Source organism: Prinia subflava, chromosome 7, assembly GCF_021018805.1.
Source record: "Prinia subflava isolate CZ2003 ecotype Zambia chromosome 7, Cam_Psub_1.2, whole genome shotgun sequence".
NCBI classification, from domain to species: Eukaryota; Metazoa; Chordata; class Aves; order Passeriformes; family Cisticolidae; genus Prinia; species Prinia subflava.
Genome location: NC_086253.1, coordinates 9,201,805 through 9,225,252, shown reverse-complemented (window position 1 = coordinate 9,225,252; position 23,448 = coordinate 9,201,805). Strand labels below are relative to the sequence as shown.

General features: G+C 39.8%; 1 protein-coding gene across 1 annotated transcript in view; it reads right to left on the bottom strand.

Annotated features, from left to right (window-relative positions):
• DOK7 (docking protein 7) overlaps positions 1–23,008 on the bottom strand; it is a 60,056-nt gene extending 37,048 nt beyond the window's left edge. The window contains 6 exon segments of the mRNA XM_063401548.1: positions 1,127–1,234; positions 8,854–8,973; positions 15,675–15,875; positions 19,565–19,795; positions 21,929–22,046; positions 22,048–23,008. Of these exon segments, the coding sequence (XP_063257618.1) occupies positions 1,127–1,234; positions 8,854–8,973; positions 15,675–15,875; positions 19,565–19,795; positions 21,929–22,046; positions 22,048–22,155 (886 nt within the window). The 5' untranslated portion in view covers positions 22,156–23,008.
• Between the last annotated feature and the right edge of the window lie 440 nt (positions 23,009–23,448).

Sequence of the window (23,448 nt, the reverse complement as noted above, 5' to 3'; positions counted from 1 at the left end):
CATTTATGTCTATATTGCAAGATTTTTTCCCTGAATGATAGTTGCAAGAACATCACTTTAACAGGTAAATACTACCATCAAAGACAGAATATGAATGAAAAATATTAAATATTGGCTTGAATGGGCACAAGGAAAAAACACAAACATCACACAAACAAACAAATACAAAACCACTTTCTTGTAGCACACACAGAGTCCTCAATGCTGTTTTTTCTTTCCTAATAAAACCAATGTGAAAACAAAGGCAGAAACTGTATATAAAGCTGGGGCATGATTTCTGACCAGAGGGACTGAATTAAAAAGGCATGTTTATCTATCAAGTCTCATTTATTTTCTATCCATTCAGTCAAGTGTAGTAGTTATGTGCTAATTAAGAAAAACCTCAGGAAGTCTCACTGGAATTCAGTCACAAACCACATTATCCAGCAGTGTCCAGGCCAAAGCAGCCATGGATACGTATATAAGCACATAATTAAACTCCTGAGGATCTTCACAGGGACATTTGTTAGGCTTGTAGGCTTTAGAGTCAAGAGCAAAGCACGTGTTTGGATGATCTAACTTTGAATATTAAACAGTTCAAATGGCAATTCAGGGCACAGGCCTTTTTACAACCCAATGCTAGACTCCAATTCTACTTTGATACACTAACAACTCCAGAAAAGGCACAGATGTACAGATGTACAGATAGGAGAGGAAAGCACAGGAATTCTACATTTTACTGCAAAAATCTGCTGTAAGCCTGATGTGTGAACCATGCAAGTGAGCCCATACCACAGGCTGCACTAAGGTATTTAAGCAGATATCAGATTTGATACAGACAGTTCTTTTTAAGTTTTACATGGAAAAATTCAGTAGCATTCAGCATCCTAAATGGTCTTCCTGAGTTAACAGTGTCTGATTCAAAACTCAGTCTGCTGAGTTGAAAATCCCCAATTTACATCAAAGGACTTCAGACAATGCTGTTAAAGAAATGCCTCACAAGAAACAGAACAAATCGAATGTCTTGACCATTTCTCTATTCTTTTTCTTGTAAGCTCCACATCTCATAACACAGGCCATATAACTTTTAAACCCTGGGCGAGATGGAACAAAATGTATTTTTTATTTAACTAAAGGTATTTCTTACCTCCACTACCTTGGCGACTTGTATGGGACAGCAAGCTCAAGCGTTTTTCTAATTGCAAAGCTTCATGAGCCAATCTTTCTTCTGAATAGGCTGGGTTTGTACTTGGATCTTTAAAAAGAAACGCAGAATAAATAAATAAATAAATAAAGGAGGTAACACAGAAACTAAACAAAAAAAGAAGGAAAGAGAAAAAGACATTCTTATGCTTGAAATGCTGATTGGAAAAATGTATGGGACAATCTGACTTCAAGTACATCCTGGACATATTCTACATAGTAAGTTAAAATTAAAAGTGTCAAAGATTTTCAGAGATTATACCCAATGTCTGTTACAGTTACCACCAGGGACAGAACACTGAAGAGCACAGCACCAAAGTCAATAGCTACAGAAATAATTAGCATCCAGCAAGTCTAAAGGACTTGAAAGCTAATTTGACCCACATAAAATCTGTCCTGTATTCAGTGGGAATTTTAACATTCACAAAGACCAAACTTTTCATCCTAGAAATTTAGAAAGCTACATCATAAAATCAGAATCACAGTGATTAAACTGACACCTTCCAATCCTGGTCATCTATTTACAAAGACTTTGCTTTCAAGTTGGATAATCAGAAGGTCATTAAGTTGAGATGTCAGAGATAAAATAAGCAACCTGCTGGCTCTTTGTCTTCACATTAATACAAGACAAGTTAGGACGATATAAACCACTTCTAAAATGTACTGTCATGGATTTTCCCCATACATTTTAGTGAGTTTGCCATTCCAGCTGAGATTATTTCACTGAAGGGGGCTTATTATATTCCAAAAAAAAAAAAAAAGTAGAAAGACCAAAAGTAAAACAGAATGTGGAAGAAGTCTCATCAGTAAAACAGGCTAATTTCCTCTAATTATTTTCATTTACAGTAGGTATGACAATAAAACCAGATGTTGGAAATAATCATAACCATTATCCAAAGAGAAATCCTATGGATTACTTAAAATAGCACTGATGAGTGTGTCGTGTTCAGCAATTGCAGAGGATATGGTTTGCTAACTTGTTCATCATGAGAAACTTCAGCAATTCTTATTAATACACAGAAAAAATAATCAATGACAGCAAAAAAAATTAGCTTCCTCACAACTGCTGCTCTTGTGTATCTGATCAAGTGGGTAGTGGAAGCACACCACAGAAACACTGAATCATTTAATAAGAGGGAGAAAAAGGACAAAAAAGGCTGTACATTGTTGTGATTGAGTTAGTCAGACAAAAATTAGTTGGAAAGACAAAAGAAAAGTTTCATTTTCACCCCAGGTCTTTTAGTTTTAAAAGACTTGGGATTGATATTGTCAACACAGCAGTCAAAGCAAGCTCATAACCAGGGGAAGGAGCACTGCCAGGTCAGCTGAAGCTCCATTGGAGCTCCCTACATTATCAACTGCCCCAAGAAACAAACTGCCACATATCTCCTCCCTAACCATATTCCCTTTCTGACCTGTCCTAGGTAGGAACAGACATGACAACGCTGAACTTTCTAACTTTCTTCCCCATGCTGAGGGGTTTCCATCTTTGGCAGTCTGCAATCTGGGTAAGGTGAGAAGAAAAACCAAGATATACACAATCCATCTACAACATACATTGGAACTCAAGGGTGTTCTAACAGGGACAAGGCAACAGTGCCCATGACAAACAGGGTCTGTGACCTCTGTCTCCTCCAGTTCAGACAGTGCTTGGCACACCTCAAACTTAAGAACAGAAAATAGGACAGTTTGATGTGGATTATTTTGTTAGGTGTCCATTTCTATTTACACTCCAAGACAGCTCACACTAGGCATTGACTAGTTCAAACCTGTGCAACTGCTTACTCAAAACCCCCAATGCTTCCATATGGACCTCTGCCAAAGGAAAACAACATTTGGCCACCAGCACCTATGATGCAACCCAGACAGGTCCATGCAAAGGATCTGCTCAGTAGCATACAGCATTACAAGCTGCTATTTTTTAATGTCCTCTGCTCCAATTACTCTGCTGTATCTAGTTAAATGCCCTATGTCCAAAAAAGGTCCAAGGAAGATGTTCTACAAGCACTTTGAGTATAAAGTTGTCATAACAGATCAGCAAATTGGTCAAAACAAGATGCAAACAGACACTAACCCTTCCCACACCGAAGAACTGTCAGTAGGAAAAGTCCTTTTGCTTTCCTCAGAATACGATTACTTGAGAAAAGTAGATTTTCAGAACATTACTAGGGCACCTACACAGCAACTAGTTTTTTAACTAAATTATGCCACTCTCACAGACAGAAGATACAATTAAAAAAAAAAAAAAAAAAAACACCTGGTCAAACAACTGATCTCACAAAATTGGCTTATAATAAAACACAAGATAAGGTAGGAGGGAAGTTGAAGTCAGAAAGTTTGCACTTCATATGTTCAATTGCTTCCAGAAGCCAAATTCCCTACCAGCTGCACAGCTACAGGACATATCAGGTTTCACCCAACAACACGAAACCTCTAGGCATACTGTCTGTCCAAAGAACTGATAATTTTTGTTAAACTTCCCCTTAAGAATTGCCTATGGATAGAACATGTGTATAAAAACATGGATTCATAGTTATGTGCTGCAAGCTCTCATTGCCCAGTTTTGTGGAAGATTGAGCAGAAGAACCTTCCTAAGCAAGTTCTAGGAAATACCCAGAGAAATAACTTCAAAACCTGACAAACATATACAGAGTCTAAGATTTAGGTAATTGTCTATCAGTCTTACTCACATGTTTGTTTCATCTTTAATCTTTTCGGCTAATAAGCCAGAATTCTATGGAAAACACACAATACTACTCCCCAGAGTAACAGATTCTTATACCAGTATTTTTGGTTCCAGGTGACCAAGCTGGAATCAGGATGTTTTCCTACAGGATCAGACTATGGACTGAAGTCACTGGCAGCCACTTTTCAAGGACCAGTCCTTACTGAAGTGCATAACCTATGACCTCCTATGAGTGCTGTTGTAATAAGAGCACTTTTTTTTTAGCAAGTTTTTTAGGCCATAATGCTACAAAGTTGGATTTGTTGGCATCATCCTCTACCTTTTGCATGCCCAATACATAACCTCTAAGTAAGTGTGTGGCAATTTACCACATTAGTAACTCAAGGGGACAGAAGCAGCATGACCGGTACTGAGACAGCTGTCGAAGGAAGTTCCGACAGCTTCTGCCCACACAACATCCGAAAGCAGCTCCAAGAACAATCAGTACCTTCATTTCCCAAACTCTTAACAAATGTATCCTGTCCTGTGATTCACTCAGGTCCTTCAATTAATAAAAATTTTTATCATTTTCCAATCAAACATGGGTCCCTTGCTATGAGGAAAACTATTTTTCATGTGAGGCAGTCATCGAAATCTTCTTAAACACTGCTTTGGGGCAAAGGGGAAGGATTACATCAAATTTAGCTGGACTAAAAATGCCTCTGCTGGAGATTTTATTTTTACATTACGTTGGTGGGTATTCATTAAAGCCACATCAGCTGCTCATCGTGGGAGATTTTGAATACTTTGGTAACATATGAATAAAGTGTCACAGTAATTCAAAGCTCCAGGGTTGTTCAATAAGCACCTGTCAGGAATAAATGTATTGTATCCAGTTCAGTCAGCAGCTATCTAATTGAGTATATGCACCTTTAAAATGTAACACTGGTTAATTACTTTGTTAAAAAAAATTAAATAAGTTAGGCTGAAGATCTCTCTTCTCTTTCTTCCTGTGTAACTGTAGGCACATTTGTTAATCAGGCCTGGACCCTCACCTTCTTGCTAACATCTCCACACCTTGTAAGATGGCTGGAGGAATGAAAAGATGTCCTAAAAGTTTGAGGAGGGTCCACTTGGTACAGATACTGCAGAAGGCAGCCACAGAGCTGTCTTGCAATGGCCAAAGGTGTATCAAGCTTCAACAAAAAGAAAAAGCATCAGATGGATTCTCAGCAAGCAGCACTGTACACTCTCCAGTCAGTCACAAAGCAGCCTGAAAAAGCTTCCAAAATTAAAAGAGGGCATCTAGACTGTTAATATTTCACCTGGGGTCTTTCCAGACTGCAGGACTAGACTGTCACAATCAGATATAGAGAGTATTGGTCTGCCCACTGATCAAAGATAACACTGATGGGCTCTTGCACCTTTGCTGTGTTCAGGTTTGGCATTCAACATGAAACTTGCCAGTGAAAAAAAGGAGTTCAACACACACCTGATAAACATTTCCCAAATAATAAGCATGCAATTCAGTATAGATTACAAACCATGCAATCAGTAATTCATTACTAAGTCCATATCTAGACTTCTGTCAAGACAGAACGTAAAATCCTCCAGACTGTTTTCGAAATATCTCTTCAAGGAAAAAAACCAGATCATCTTAGTAGCCATTTATGGCAGTTCTTCTCCAACTAGCAGCTGAGGGAAACAAGCCATCCAAAGCCAACACTCACTTGAGTCCTTTATTTAAAATATTACACTTCCTAAAAATATCTACAGATACCTATACCTGCATGACTTTCACATTCCCATCTTCTATGTCTTTGGGGGAGTTTTATGAGCCCTGATCACACAACTTTTAACAAATCAAAACCTTCAATCTGCCAATGGAGCTATCAATAGGACTATTTTTGGTACAATTTTGAAAAATTATTGGATTCCTAAAATAAGTACGACAAGTAATAAACCATAAAATACCTAATGTTCTTTTTCTTGTCCAATTTACTTTGGAGGTACACTTAATAGAAGTATTTTTATTGTGAGAATAGAAATTTGATTCATTTCCAAAGCATCACAGAATAATTCAGGTTGGAGGGGATCTCAAGAGTCTCATCTGCTGCTCAAAGCTGGTCTGCTGAAAGATTAGACCAGATTGTGATACCTTGCAAGGGTAAGTCAAGTTTATGAGTTCCACTGAACTGGATTTTCATTGCATATTTTTTCGATGACATCATAAAATACGTACAGCAATCATATATCCATGTGATAAGAACATCATGCTTTTAAGGAAAAAAGATTTTTAAAAATAAAATAGTAAAAAATAATAATAAAAAATAGTTTTTAAAACTACAGTTCTGCAAAGATGATATGAATATTGTCCTTGAGCAAATATCCCTTGTATGTCCAGTTTACAAATTCCATTTGGAGAGTGGCTATTTATTTGTTTAAGAATCACTACGGCGAGTAAGAAAATTGGTCCTTTTTCAGTCCTCTTCAAACCATTCTCTACCATCTCCTACTAACTTCATGCTAACACATAAATATTTCAGCACCCCTTTTAACAGTATTGTTGAGCTTTTTGCACATGAAGAAACCAGCTTCATTCATTCATCTTTTCTACAAAGACTGACTGCATTGATTGCATAACATCTATAGATTATATTTGTGCTGTGGGTGTTCATGTCCAACACTGCCACTGTGATTGTTTTTATCATATTTCGTTCTTTCTCTGTACATCTGCCCTTTGTGTGTTTTCCTTGCTTGAAAATACCACAGTGCTTCAAGTATATTTCATGTTTACATTGGAAAGGTACAGGCAAAGGCAAGATGCCAAATTCAAGTAGCAAACTGTGAAGAGAAGGTTTCTCTAAAAGCTTTTAAATTGCACAAAAGCAGAATATTGCATACATAAAGTACAGTTAAGGCTGTGTAGCATTCTGCACTGCAGTAAATATGCATTACATAGACAAGAGGTTTCTTAGTAGAATCCCCAGTCTGGAAGTTTTGATCTAGTTATCTGAAGTGTACAGATAATTAATCTGTTTACAAGCTGATGCTTTCAAAGGTTGAGTGAATGTCAATACTTGGCACATGGTATGCAGCTGGTAGACTTGACCTTTTCAAGCAATACAGTACATTCTGTGTAACAACATACTTGATAAGGAAAATTAGTTTATGGATGAATCACCAGAACTGTACATGTGCATGTGTCTTAAACAGATCTGTACAAGCTTTTGCCTGAGATAATAAATAAAGGAGAACATTTTTTTTTCAGGGAATGTATACATAGGGAACAGACTGGAAGAGACAAAGGTAAAATACAAAGGAATGAAAGTTAGTGGGATCTAGGTAGCTTGGATAAATAAAGGCAGAGGAGTCTGCAAGCACAATTCTCGACAAAAGACTTCTCCTGTCCTGCCCAGGGAAACAAGATGAAATCAAGTGGATGGGATTTTAATGGCAAGTGAAACAAGCAGAGAAGAGAAATGAAAAGACCACAGGAAAAAGATCTTCTCTTACGAAAAACACCAAATACTCCCCAAGATGTTCCATATCCACTTCATGCACCTCAGTCAGGTCAGAGCTCCTGAAGGAGGGAAGAGATTGTGATGTGTGGCACAACAACCCACAAACACCAGAAGTGATAACTAACATGGGAAAGCATATTTACTCCTACATGTTTCTAAAAAATGAATCTTCAAAGATTGTGCGAAAATTAAAATAATAATTTTTAAAAAAAACAACAGAATAATTGTTTGTAGGCTTAATTTTTCTGGACAGAAATTTTTGTTACGTGAGAGCTTTAGGGGTAGTATATACATGTGTGTATATATATATATATATATGCACAAATATAGCTTTGGATATGCAGGAAAAAGTGTTCAATAGCAAATCTTTAAGTATAAACACTGCTTTATGTTTCTGTTGTTGGGCTTTTTCTGTTTGCTTCTTTTTTTAACACTCCAGTTAATTGAATGCAAACATATCACACAAGAATGACATTTTTGTCTACTATCCTGCTTGATTAATTTACTTCTGCCTTACAACCATGAGAAAGACAACATGAACTGAGCCTTGTGTTTAATGCATTTACTAATTTTATAACTAATAACTAATTTTTCATAATTAATTTTCACAAGCTTCACGTAATCTAATGATCTAATAATCTAAAGATCTAATCTTTTCCATCACATTTCCTTCCTGCAATTATCTTAATCTTATAACAGCAATAAAACCATGTCAGTTATTAACTGCCCAACACACAAACTCTTAGTATTCCACAAATCCCAGCTCATCCTTCACCATTCTTGCAACCTATTCCTACTGTATTCCTACACCACCAAGTCACAGGCAATTTTCTGCAATCTAATTTCTACATATTTGTCCTGTTTGACAGACTCTTTCTGACTCAATACTGTATTTCACCTGCTGAAATCAAAAGGCAATAGGCTTTATTATGATGCCATCCAAATTCCTCTTTGAACATTGGAGTACATGCAGCATTTACCATGAAATAGGGAAAGGAATTTAATCCTCACACATCATGAAAAAAGCTCAAGTTGGAAAACCTAAATGTGATATGGAGGCTTGACAAAGTTTTCTAAGGCTGACAAGACTTAGAACATTGTGGTTTGGATAAACTCAAAATGCTCCAGAAGTTAATTTTCCATTAAACTATAAAAACAGCAATGCAGACATGGATCCAAGTTAAATGTGTAAGTTTAAAAGTTAGGGTTCCTTTCAATTCCAATTGCCATCTTTCAGTAGTGTAAAATAAGAGAGGGCTAGAGTTAGCAATATAACCAGAAATATGAATGAGCCAGAGCAGCAGGGTTGGAGCAACTGGGTACGTCCAGCTTATAAATCTGTACAGTGACATTTCAGAATGAAAACCACTTTGCACTCTGCACACCCTGGGTGTCTGCAAGCTGTTCTTACACCAGCAGCAGTGGGTGCGAGACATGACAAGTTCCTACTTCACTTGGTTACTCTATACTTCCTGTATTAACCTGGGAGCACTGGACGCAAACCAAAAGGGCCTTTGGTCGGGGAGATGCCGCGGACGATGCAGTCGAACAGGAAGCTGATCTGCTCCCCTTCAGCACAAGAGAGGAAAAAAACACCAGCCCCTGCAAGAAAGCACAACATAAATATGCATGGTTTTCACCTGGAAACACTAGAAATATATTTAGCTGAAGCTATTTATAATGTAGCAATCAAAAGAGTTTTAAGCGCAAGCCATGAAAAGAAGTCAACAAAATATTCTCCTGGGAAAAGAAATAAAAAATTCAGGTCAGCACACACACACTGTACCACAAACATACATATAAATTCAATAGCTGTCTAATAATTTTTGTTAGTTTTATGACATTAAGGCAGTTAGAGTGGTGTCCTAGAATCACAGAATGGCTTGGGTTGGAAGGGACCTTAAAGATCATTTAGTTCCAATGCCCCCTGAATGTGAAAGCAGACACCTTATTCTCAACAGCTGTCCAAATCTTTTATTCTTATTTATGCCCCAAATTTTGTACGTCAAACTTAGCTATGCAGGAAGTGTCAGGGGTACCTAAAGTATCTTGAGAAGAATGAACCAAGTTAATTTTACTTTTAACCAGTTTTAAGCAAAAGGAGCTTTTTATATACCAACAAATTAGAATTTGCTTATATTGCTGGATTATAGTATAAATTCTCCTAGACTAAGTCCTATGTCTATTATTAACAGAACGTAACACAACTCCACAGGTTGTCATCAGATCTTTACCCTTTGCTCTATTCTGATATTTGCTTTCCATTCATTAAGAATAGCCCCAAGCAAAATTAGAATGAGAATCACTAAACAAACAAACAAGTTATGAGCTCCATGACACATGGCTACATGAACAACACAAAAAACTAGAAGGACTCCACAGAACATTTTATAAGTTGTCAGTCCAAATATAAATCACACCAGGGGAAAAAAAAAACAACAACTTAAAACATCAGACAAAAGACCACCCCAGTAACCAGCAGTTTCAGGGAAATAAAATTTCAATACCAGAGGAAAAGGAAGATTTAATTGGTAGATAGACCTTGAAGAAGTGCTCCACTTCACTAGAGCCAAGCATACTAGAAAACTCCTGTATCAAATCTAATCAAAAACCCTGCAGAAGGGTTTTGCACATTACTGTCCTTGTGACTCAGGCCCCTAAACTGGACATAAGTTTGACTTCTGCATGTCTCTAGCCAATTCTGAGTTGTATATGTGTTTTTTCCAATTTTACTCAAAGAAGCAGAGCTGATCTTGAACCAGAATGACTTCATCCCCATCACTTTCCAAACATATAACCTGTCATATCCAACAGGATCCTCCCATTTCACTTAAGCAACAGATACACTTCTGACATCTTGACTAAGGGCTGTGGGATTCAAACAAAAAGGATAATAGAGAGTGGACCACAAACCACAATACCTATGTAAATAAATTAGGTATAACCAGCAAGCTGTAAACAAACCTTTCTAGTAAAAACACACTGGTCCACACTCTTTTGTCATTCTCAATTTATGTCACATCTAGGTCTCTGCCAGTTCTGCTTAAGTCTTTTCAAGACAACATTGTTAGAGGCATCTTCATAACTTGATGTGTCACTCCACCACATTTGCATCTCTTCAGATCTCACCTATCAAGAATTCTTCAGCCAAAGAAACATGAACACACCCTGGCTTCAGGATCAGAGGCCATCTAGGAGGCTACAACACTAATCACACAGCCTGACAGATAGGAAAGTTTCTGCTGGTGACTCACTTGTAGTCTTGCCCCATTTCCCCTCCCCAGGAGATGCCAAAGTCAGAGAACATTGTATTAGTATAAAAAAATCCTGAGTACAATGTATCCAGGAATTATTTCAAATTTAGCTTTTTCTTTGAGCTGACTTCTCCTCCCTGAACAGCAAGTCTACAGGAACACAACCTTTGCACTCCATGCACCATAAGCAAGCAGGATATTAACACAACATAGCAGAGGACATTCAGGTCTCAAGCACAATTATGTACCATGTGGCTTGATAATTCACCAGAACCCTACACCTCCCTGCTGCCATTCAGGGCAAAAAAACCCAAAAAGGTTCCTCAAATATTTCTCTAATAAAGAGTACATCTGGACCACTTTGTTCTTTTATAACCTTTTTCAAGAGTTACTTAAACTCCTAAGAGGCTCTATAAGCCTTTGACTTTAATGGAAACAAAGAAAGTAAATGTGTGCGTGTGAGCTGGCTGCTTAACTCAAAGGATTTTTTCTGCAAATAACTATCAGCCATTTGGAAATCCCAAAACCAAATGTGATGACCTTTATATAACCAGTGCAAAGAGTGTATGTCCATGTGGATATGAATGTGGATATAAATCCAATATAAAAATACAATAATTTCTTTGTAGATTCTGTTATTCATATGAGCACCTAACTGCTGACTGACTTTCACAGGAAACACTTTCTTTCTGGTTTTGGTAGGTAGAACTAGATTGCAAGGGAAGAAAGAAGTCTGAGGGTCCTTGCAAAAAACATCAAGTGAGATGAATGAGTAGGTAGGGCTTCACTAAAGCATACATAAAAGCAAGTCAACACATTTCTTTTCTACTTTCTTGAGAAAACTGAGAAATTCACTCCTGGAAATTACATATCTCAGTCATGTGTTGGAGCAGGTTTGGGGCACAGGCATTTAGAAGCCAAGGAATGTGTGGTATGCATCACTGTAACACCAAGCAGCTGTTCACCAGACTGTTCACTCAGCTCTCTCCATGGGCTGTGAGCCTTGGTGAAAAGCAGCCTCCAACCACTTGCACAAGACAGAGACACTCAGCCAGGTCTCTGTGGCAGTCAGCAGTAAAGCACTGTACAGTCCCTCAAACACTCAGGACAAATTGCCAATTTCATAAAACTTCCAAGTCCTACTTAATCTTGCCAATGCTCATTTTAACTCATCGTATTAAAAAAGCAAACCCATGGGCAAACACACTTCCAAAACAGACAATAGCCAAAAATTACTTCATCCTCTGTAGTGTGTGTGAAAGCAGGGAGGAGGAGTCAGTCCTTTCCCATTAATTACTACTCCTACCAGGTGCCAGACAATACTAGAGCCTTTCAGCTGCAGGACAGGTAGGAAGCACAGCAGCTCATTCCAAGAAAATCAGCATGTACATCCCAGCCCTGGCCTCGAGTACCCCCCTTCAGAGGGTATCTCACACTGCTCTTCTTCCTGGGGAAAATGGCAAAGAGTATTCCCACCCCTACTACTTCTAAATTTCAAATAAATGCAGGAGGGGAAGCAAGAAAGGAAAAAAGGAAGGAAGTATCAAATTTTATCAAAATACCAAAATGACCGCAGAACTACTCCTGCTTACCCTGCAATTAGCATTTGTTCTTTCAAAGGGCATTAAGGGTCCTACAAATTCCTTTCTTCAAGGAGATGCTGTCAGAAAATATGAGGCAGCTTTAAATCAGGCTCTGGCAGCTAATCCTGAAGCACTTGAACACTGGAGAGCCTGAAGTCTCATGGTGTTAATGTGCCTTTTTATTACCCTACTTGATTTTTTTTTACTCTGACCTCCAAGTGAAGATTCTCCTGGCAACTGGTCATTTTAACTGGTGCATGCCAATTGAGCTGGGAATTTAGGAAAGCGTCAGGCTCCTTTTTTCCAGCCTGTTCTTCCATGTAAACCTCTCAAATGACTGCTAGGCCACGACACCTGATTTTTTGCAAATGGTGAGTGACTAAGCTTCAGCTACAGGGAGAACAAAATTTTGGCCCAGAAAATAACTTCTTGATGTTGCAGACAGATAAAAGATGTTATAAAAGAAAGGCCTTGTGAAATCAGGCCTTGCTATGCTAATTGATAGACTATCACTTCTTCTAAGTGCAACTAAAGTAGTTTCCAAGTTCCCATGCAGAAACAGTCTTGGGTATGAAGAGTTCATTAACACAAAAACCTCTTCTTGGGGAGAAAAACAAATGCACCTGCATAAATATCAGCTCTGCTCCATGAGAACCCACAAAGGAAAAATGTAAATAACCTCAATCTTAGCACATACACACAAATCACCTTCTGACCAGTAAATGAAGTAGTAAGGAAACTACCAGCCAATAGGTGTTGCACACAAGGTCTGTGAAAACTGTATAAAATAAGTAATGTGAATAAAGAATTGGCTTTTCTGCATGAAGAAAATGGAGTCTCAACTGATTTATTACAACTACTTGCAGCTTTCAGAAGCAGAAAAACGTTTTTTTTTAATCTCTAGAAGTACAATTGTGATGTTAAGAGCAAGAGGAGTTCAAAATGTAAATGCTCTTCTTCGTATTTATGAATAAATTTCTGTGAAACATCTTGAAAAATGCACCTAGATTTAATGTTTGAAATCTCAGCATTATCTCAGATGGTTTCCCATTTCCTGGACTGAGTACCAAAGCCTTTGGACTTGAATTAAACCTGTGCTAAGCAACAGAACATAATTAAGTATTTTATATTTATAAAAACTTTTGTGAGGAAGCAAGAAACAGAAAGCTAAAACAAATTCACATCCTTTTAGACCTCAGTTCTACCACAGATATACCCAAAAAAGCTCTGCTTCAGTTTGGGGCTTCATGTAATTTATTATGGAGAGGAGAGACAATTGAACCACTAGATTATTTGTTCCTTTTAATAAGGTATTTATTACAGTGATATTTAAACCTTAAATTCACTAATCCTCTGCATTCGGAACTCCACGGGATGAATGTGAGCAAAGATATGCTTTAACCCATAGGAAAGTAACATTAATAATAGAGTCTGCATAATATTATATTACACTTACATGACAGGGTAATGGAGAGTGCTTTTGTTTACGAATTAAAACAACTTCTGTAATAACATATCATTTTTTTCCAGTTTTTTTCAACTTGTTTCCTCAAAAATTCCAGAGGACTGAAGTAAAAGATATCTGAAGAAAAATGGTCTTTGTCTTTACCAACACACTTCTGTCAAGAATGATCAGATTTATTTTTCTTTAGGTTCTATTTTCAAAAAGCCTTTTCTTATAGTGGCAATATTAAATCAAGTGTTTAGACTAAACACATATTTAAATGTTGTTATGCCTGCGGATATGTTTGACTGCTTAGTTAAGGGCAACAAGTCCTTCAACAAGATCAGCTTGAACTTGTAAAGAGTTTCCAACTGTGGCAGGCTATTTTGTACCAAATTGACTATGCTGTTCTTCTCTTTCAATTCACACATGCAGGGGAAAGGCAAAAATATCCTTTCATGGCAACTGAAAGGTCTCAGCTATCAACACACACATTTCTTAAGAATGATCCACAAGGTAGTGGGACCCTTTCCAAAGCACTTTTCCAATTCTGTTCACTTGTAACCTTAGAAAAAGAATAATTTCATATTTAAAAAGCATGTACACAGGAGAGCTTCAGATGACTTCCTGTTTCTTACCAAAAACTAATGTAAGTTTAAGGGAGGGAAAAAAAAAGAAAAACTGCCATGGATAATTCAGGTTCCATCATCTACAGTTCCTCATTTCACAGAGTCACTGAGGTTGGAAAAGATCCTGATATAATTGAGTCCAGCCTTTGACTGGACACCACCATGTCAACTCAGTGCCATGTCCAGTCATTTCTTAAACACTTCCAGGGATGCTGATTTCACCACCTCTCCGGGCATCTCATTTCAATGCTTGACAACCCTTCCTGTGTAGAAATTCCTCTCAAAGCCCAACCTAAACCTCCTCTGGCAGAGCCACTTCCTCTCATGTCCCTTGTTGCCCGGGAGAAGAGAGCAATCCCCACCTGGCCACACCCTCCTGTCAGGTCAGAAAGAGGTCAGGAACTTGAGTTTCCACTCCACAGAAGTATAGCAACCAGAATTTATGCAAGTATGCAAGTCCCTGGAAGAATCTATTTGGATTTGGATCAACTCCGAAATCTTCTGATTTTTCAGTCTGTTTATTGAAGAAAGTATGCAAATCAAACAACTTCACATCCAAACTGGCAATCTGCATACCCACCTGTGCTCACAGATCATCAATTCAGCATGGCTTCAAACTCTGCTTATGAAATTAAAACCTTATTTATATAAACCTAATGATATGTTATTATACCTGTGCATTAATTAACTATCGTTTTCAGACCTTCTACATAAATTTTATCTGAAGTGAGAATGTGAGAAGTCCTAAATTGGCTATTGGAACAAGAGATTTATCTCCTTATAAAGGTGTATTTTAGCTACTAGACTACAGAAATTAGCTTCAGTTTCTTTGATTTCACTTGTACCTCATAAATCACATGGCTCCACCCCATAGTTACAAAGCTGCTAATAGGGAAGGGACCAGAGAGTTTTCTAACTTTTAGGAGCAAAAAGTCCTCAATGGGATTTAGAAATTAGCATTTATACAATGAAAACATTGATACTGCCTGCAGCCTCAAAGTTCCATAGCACTTTCCCCTCAGCAAACAATAAAATAATTAATCATCATTTAATAATCTGAACACTAAGCCATTTTACCTTATCTCTTGCATAACACAAGCCATAAAATTTCATTACCTCATTTTTGCTCTGTGTTCAATAGCAGCTTTTGACTAAACATCTTCTGCAGAGCCACAGGCCAATTTTCAGCCAGGACTGCCCACAGTGACATTTCTCCTCAACACCAGGGTTGAAGCTGCAGAAATCTACTCAGAACAGACCCTCTGATCAGAGGCTGCCTGTTTGACAAAGCAGCACAGCTGGTTCTGCAATCTCCCCTTGGAATGAGAGTGCATTTACATTTCTGCAGCAGGCACCGAGCAGCATTTAGAGGAGAGGTTGCATTTGTACTTACAGAAGCCGCACCTGGTACCCCCCTCAAAGATGAATCCGTTCGGGACGGCTCCGTAGCGCCGCAGATCTGAGAGCTTCCACTGCCCCATGACGCTGGGAGGAAGGTCCTTCACGAGGACAAGGATGTCATTGCAGAAGTGCAGGGTAGCAGGCCCACTCTCTAGTTTTGTGCCAGGGGCTACAAAGACTTGAAATCTATGAACTACCAAACAAGAAAAAAAAATTACTGCAGAATATACAAGTGTTCTGTAAGTCATTCTGTTCAGACGTGGTACCAAACCAGTTGGACCAAACCCTGCCCACACCATGAGGCTCTGCCATAAAGATCTACATGGAACCCAATCAGCCATATTTAAATAGCTGTAAAACCATTGCTCCCTATTATGCCAATTTAGGATTGGAAAAAATCCATCATATCTTGGCCTAATGCTACAAATTATTAAAGTTGTAACATTACATTGATTTATCTGAAATCTTCCAGGCTAATCCCTATCTCAGATTAGTCAGTTATCCAGCCTAGACTTCACTTACCTCTTCCATCCTTGCATCATTACATGGGTTGCTTTCTGTCTCCTCCTCTAACCTGTCTCTCCTTTCCCACATACATACACAAATATAAAATGGTGCTCAAGAAGCCCAAAAACCAAGACTCAAAGAACTAAACAAATCTGTCTTTCACTGACTCATCTGCAACCTTTAATAAACTGCTTCACTTCCTCCCTAGCAATAAAATGAGGAAAATTACATTTTTTAGCCTTTGTGATTCTTTCATGAGTTGGTGATGGTAGATGCCAAGACATTTAAAATGACTAGGAAACTAAGTGATTTATAAGTAACAAACACTTTTAGATGTCAGGTAATTTTTCATATTTCACACCCTAAATTTTAAGAGTGGAGAAAGAAAAAGAAACACCTATCTCATTCAAGTTTACAAAATCCAAATTCAAATCCCAATTTCAGTATTGTCTACATTGCAGTATCCTTACCTAAAGTGGTTGTTCTAGGCTGGTCTCCCACTTTCTCTTCCAGTGCTATTGCATTCTGAATTATAAGTTATTGGGATCACTATAAGGGCTCAAATCTCAGTGTTTCAAAGGGAGCAATTTAAGTGAGCAAGCATATAATTCTCAAACAATTGTTTTGACCTCCACTACTGCTCTAGTTTCTTTCATTTCCAGGAGGAGGGGTTTTGGTGGTGTTTATCGAGAAGCACATAGATTTAGCTCTTGATTATGCATCAAAGATCATAATAACAGCTCCCTGTCTATGAAATCTACAGGGTAACCTCCAGGTACTCTCAGTTCTTACATCCACTCTTCCCCATTTCTTGCCCATGCTTCCTCAAGCATCACAAATTTCATCTGGGTCTGAGTCTTGCTTCTCATCTAACTGCTTGCTATATTCTTAGTCACGATCCGAGCTGTAAGCCAACTCCTCATCTATGACATGCATTTGCTAAGTTCCCTAAGGCTCCAGCAGAATTAGCCACAAAGTCATTCCAGTGAAATGTGCAAGGAGACAGAGATAGATCTAACTAACCACAGCTCTACCAGCAGCACTGCTAGGGAGCAGATCAATAGTCACACCATGTCCCCTCTTGGGCACGCAGTTGTTACGCAACCTGCTTAAACGTAAGCTATGAAAAAGACAGCAAAACCATCATGATCAATAATGCTCAGAAAGGAATCTTTAATGTCATCTGCACTCCTCTGCTCAGTTAACTCTGCCTGGTATTTTGCTGGCAATTAAACCATGGGAGAAGCAGCATCAGGATTCTTTCTGCTCCAAAACTGAGGAATGAAGCCCACTCTTCACACAGTCAGTTGCAAGTCACAACAGCTGCTGCTAACAAAGCTCCAGCCCAAAATTCTAGACCATTGTCAAAATACAGGATACCCAAATCTGAACAAAGCCAAAGGAAAAGGAAAAGCATATTTGAAAATGAAGATTTTTCCATACACTGCTTTCTTGGTAAATTGGAATTTTTTTTTAAATTCTCCCCAGCCATAGACTTTTCCTACTCTAAAAAAAAAAAAAAAAAAAATTGTGAAGACACAGAGCTGAATATATCCCCAAACAAATGGTACTACTTAAATCCATCACTTTCTTCAGCTCATCTTTTCCTTTTCACAGCTATGCACTGACCTGCAGTATACTAACTTCTCAAAATGAGTTGTGAGCCAAAGCACATTCCAGGAATCACATCAACCTCATCTGCTAAAAACTGAGAGAAAACACTGGGAACTCCAGTGCGAACGCCTCCATTCTGTGGTCCTCATTCAAGAACAGTGTCAGCTCCTTTCACTTTTTTTTTCGCTTCCCAGACTCTGAGGTCATCTCTCCCTAGCCTATTTTTATCATCCAGCCACCTTATTTTCGAGGCACACAAAGGCACTCTTACTACACTTTAAGAAAAAACACCAGTCACTATCCTCTCTTCATCTTTTCTCTTTCCCATTTCTGTATACTAAAACTACCCTCACTTTGACTTTGTTCTCCAAATTAGACATGCACTGAAAGGTAAAATTCTGAAAAAAAAGTCAATGCTTTGGTTTATTCTCTTGCCCCTAAGCTTTTTTGCAATTAACTTTATACAAAGTATTGCCAGTTCAACCAATTACACTTGTTTTCTTACTTCTGCATTTCTTCACTTACACACACACAGTCTCTCCTACTTCACCTTTACTCCATGGCTGCAATGTCATAATCCAGTAGGCTCTATTCCTATCTCATTCACAGCTTTCCTTGAAAAAAAACTCTTCACTGCTTTTGCACATCCTCCAATCCCTACCATAACCCTCACACACAAACTGAGATTACTCCAGCACTATATCAATGCAAGATCTTAAAAAACCAGACCTACTCTCTCATATTCAGATACTCCTTCAGCTTTTAGGACATGTCTATGCTATATATAGATCCCAAACCTGAAAAAAAAATAAAAAAATAGCACTGGAAGACTACAGAGCTGTACCATTCAAGTGCACCAACCACTCCAGCTACTCATTCTTGTATTGTTCAGCAACCCCTCTAACCTCTCCTGTCATGCAGGCTTTGTATTTGATAGCCCTGAGAGGTACATCAACACATCTCTCTTCTGATAGTTCTACATGTTTTTACTCTAAAATTCTCAGGCCATCTTTCTACATATGTACTGCAAAGGAATGAGCCCACAAACCCAACAGATGGCAGAGCATATGCAACAAATGATAAAGATTGCTAATGTGTGTCTCCCCTCACACCTACCCTCCTTCCCTAGTTATGACTAAACAAACATAAGAGATACTATGGATTACCAACATTATCACTCTTTGTTCACCACAGTACATCTTAGAGCTGCTAACCAATGAAATAAAATAGGAGGATGGAGAAAGGTGAAGTTAGCTGGAAAGAACATGTCTGATGATACTCCTTATTGCAAAAAGTCTCTTTCTGAAATGGCACACTAGCAGCAATGGGAATTATCAGTGCAACACCCAGTAGGCAGCTCAGCAAACTGGGCATGAACTGGCAAAGTTCTACTCAGGACTTTGCATCTCTTAATTCAGGCTCCCTCTGAGTCCTTTTGCCAGAATCCCTGAGTCAGTTGCAGAACCAGAAGTTTGATCACTTTGTTTAAAAGCTACACACCATCCGTGTCAAAATCAAAACCCCAAGTTAAGAGTTGTCATAGTCATCCATCAGTACTGGGTGGTACTGCAGCCAAAACCTATTGTAAGGGATACCTGCTTTAACATCTAAGGGGGAGAACAGTTTCTGCACTCTGAAACGAGTGGCAATCTTGTCCTGAACTGTACCATTTTATTTGCATTTTTGCTTTACTTTTCTTCATTTTTTTTACCCTGCGGGGAAAAAAAACCCAAGCCAACAGTGTGAGAAAACAAAGGTTACCTTCCCCCAGACTGTAGCGTATTCGTACATCCCAGGCGTACATGGTTTCCTTGTTCTCAAATCCCAGCATCACAACTTGGGAGAGACAGATGATTGCCAGCGTGTGATTCAGGCCCTCATAGCAGAGCCCAGGATCCAAGCCACAGATGTCTTCTAAGGTCATGCTGCTCCTCTCCTTGTGCCCTTTCGCTCGCTCAGATTTATCCTTGTACACCAGCATGAGCAAACAGTCTAAAAGGAGCAAAACTGTCAGAGATGATGATGCAGAGCACAAACCATAGCAAACTTCTCAGAACTCTGCTGCAATACAAAGGAGCTTTAGACAACTGCAGGATCAGCTCCATCAAGTCAATGTAAAACTCCCGATTTCTTTTCCCAGCCCACCCCCAGGTAGTTTATCGTCCTTGTTTTCAGGAAGCAAACACTGAAGGTGTGTTTCAAGGGTAATCTGCAGGCTCAGAAACAAGGAGGCCAGTAATAAATCTTCACTATTTTATTCAAAGTCCAGTGGCATTTCAGATCCTCTCCTGGGTCTGGCAGGGACTGACTCATTCATTCTGAGCATTAGGAGCTATGCTAGGATAGCTGTTCACATTACAGACTCTAAAGACCGAGAGGCCATTGTTGTCTGTATTTTCATTAGAACACACTAAACCACAAATGAAATTCTTACAGTAGCTCACAGATTACCCAACCACTAAATGGCAAGCAGACTGCACTGCAAGATTGCTCCTGTCAGCTCAGGTTTCCCAGTTAAACACTACACAGCAGCCATTGCTAAAAACCATTATGTGTCACATCTTCTTTTATTTATTTTTTTTAGTGTTTGCTTGTGTTACCAGTTGTCATTAACCCCTTCCCAGAGGTGTTTATTACAGAGTAACTATGCAATGGAAGAAACCAGTTCAAGTGCCACAGCCCCATGGGGAAAACAAGCATTTCACAAGCAAACCCGAAAGAAAAGGGGAGTGACCTCTGCTGCCTTTTGCATTTATGACAAAAGCAGCCTTCTTTCCCCTATGTCCATTTCCTATCACACAGCACTCAGAGGAAGATGAAATTGATGGTCAATATCAAAGCTGCAATATCCACACCTTAAGCTGAGCTAGAAACTACAAAAGACAAATATCCCCATGCACCAGTTTATAAATACTGGGGGTGGTGCTCCCAGCCCCACTGAGGAGCCCTGCAGCTCTCAGAAGGGCAAGGGACTGGCCAAATCTCTATCCACAGAAATGAAAAATGACTGAAAGACTGAACTGTCTGCTAACTAATGCAGAGCTTTGCATGGATCCCCAATTGTCTTGGTGCACCTGTTAGCAAAAACAGCTGCAACCACGGTATTTAAACATTCACAATACAGTTGTGTGTCTGAAGAATGGCTATGGTTTACATACCAAGAAAAGCAAACCACCAGGGACTTTCTTAGTAAACCTGGATAATTCAGCTAGAATAAAAATAGTACTTTTGAGGATTAAGCTATATTATCAGCCAGCCTCCACCATCTACCCCCTTCAAAGCTGGCTGACTCACGTTAGAAACACAGGCCCATGCTCACAGGTCTGTATACCAGCTCTACCACCAACAGATGCCCTTTCACACAGAGAGGTTTCACAGATTTAGACGAGACACAGGTTTTTAAAACACTAAAATATTACTGTAACAACGAATTACAAGTAACAAAGAATTACTAAGAAGCCTTCAGTCTTTCCAGCAAGAGCCAGAGGCTGCCATAATCCATTCTGCAGCAATGCAGACTCACGTTTTCTAAGTGCAGGCAACATTTAGCTCTCAAAGGATAAACTTTTGGACCCAAATGTTTTCCCTGTTGGGCACAGATGGGGAAACCTGAAGCCTGCTTTTCCCTCTGCAGCAGTAAAACATCAGCTCCGTGTAACGTTTTCAATTTCCCCTTCACAAGCGTGGAAACTCTCTTTTTTTTTTTTTTTCCCTTCCTTAATTCAAAATGTCATTTTATTTTTAAACTGAAGTGATATTTTCTGTCAAAACACTGATCAAAAATAACTACCAAGCTTACAATGTCAGCTTTTTTTTTTTTACAGCCAGCAATCACCCTGAAAAAATAAGTCCGTCCCACCCGCCCCCCACAAAAAAAGAAAAAAAATAAAATAAAGAAAATATAAAAAGTGCATTTTGAACGGGCACCAAATGCAATGGCTGGGCCTTGGAAAGTCACTTTTCCCGTTGTTTTAGCGGGTGCGGGAGCTCGCCCCGAGGCCGGACGCGGCTCCCGGGCAGCGCCGCTCCGGGACGGCCCCGCCGAGGGCCCTGCGGGCCCTGGCCCCGGGGAGCCGGGCAAGCCCCGCACCCCGAGCCCCTTCCCCACCGCCGGGCCCCTCTTACCTGCCACCGGGGAGGGCTTGCGCAGCACCAGCCACCTGTTCTTCCACTGCAACGAGAGGCAAAGGGACAGGGTTAGCCGGGGCCGGGCAGGGGAGAGCGGGCTCTCTCCCCTCGGGGCAAGGGGGCGGCGGTCGGGGACCCCCGCGGGCCGAAGGGGCGCCGGGAGCGGGGACCTTTTTTCCGTCTCTCAACTTGACGTGACCCTCCACCACCACGGAATCCGTCATCTTCAGTCATGATTCCGGACAGCTGCGCCGGCTCGCTGCGCCCGCCCCGCGCTCCGGCCGCCCGAGGGGTCACTTCCAAAATAGCTTTATTAGGGCCCCGCGGGCGGGCGGGCGGCCAGCGCGGCGCTGCCCGGCCCCCGGCCTGCCGCGGGGAAAAAAAGGGGCTCTGCGGACCGACGCAATCAGTGTTTGTTCACGTGTTTTACTTCTGGGTTGGGAGATCTTTGGTTTTCTTTTTTTTTTTTTAATACTTTTTTAATTTTTTTCCCCCAGGGTTTCCGAGGGCGAGGTGCGGGCCGGGGCACCCGGAGAGCCGCGGCCCCGCTCCGGGCGCGACCCCCGGCCCGATCCGGCTCCGGACTTTGCCGCTGACCGCAGGGGCTGCCCCGCGCCCGGGCGGCCGCAAAGCCCGGACCGGATTTTCTTCGCGGAGCGGGGCTCGCCTCTGGCCGGCCGAAACGCGCCCTTACCGCACCTTCCTTATAATGCCCAATTTTCACTTTTCAAAAGTATAATTACAGCTCTCCTTGGCTCCCAGAAGACACTGCCAACTACCCCAGATAAAAATACTCTTCTCACTTTTTTTTTTCCTTTTTGCAATGCAACTGTCACGAGATAACAACCCGCTTACACCAAACCCGAAAGAGCTACAATTAATAGAATGTGTTAATGATGTCCTCAGATTTATTTCCATTAGCAATGGACTAATTAGAGTCCATTATTCCAAAAATACTCCTGCTGCATCTTATTTGATGGTAATTAGTTCTTCAGCCCTTTTTAAACAGCACTACAGCACATTTTTCTTTCAGTAGCATAATAGAAGGGGGGTTTTAGATGTTTGCATTTTTTTTTCTTTTAAATCGGTCAGTTTGCATAGAATAACATACAATTTAATCAAACCATCTTTTAAGTGTGTTTCATAATGAATTAGGGAAGTATTTGTTCAACCAGCTTTGCATTCTAATTCAATTTCAATATAGAGTTAGGAAAAATAGCACGTAAAATTTCAGTAGTACATTTGAGTTTGGTTTTCATTTTAACCAAAGCAATAATCACTTAAAAGGGTGAAAAATATGGAGAAATATTTTCCATGGGGTAATGCTCAACAGAAAGGCAGGAGGCAGATGCTGGAGTGCCCCATAGGAATATGACTGATGTCAGGGTGTGAGAGGTCAGGATATCTCACATAACCTGGACATCTCCCTGCCACCCCTCTCTGTGCTTGTAATGCAGTGCAAGTCACCTCATAGCTGATGCTCAAATGATTTTCATTTAGTTCCACCAAGTCAATGC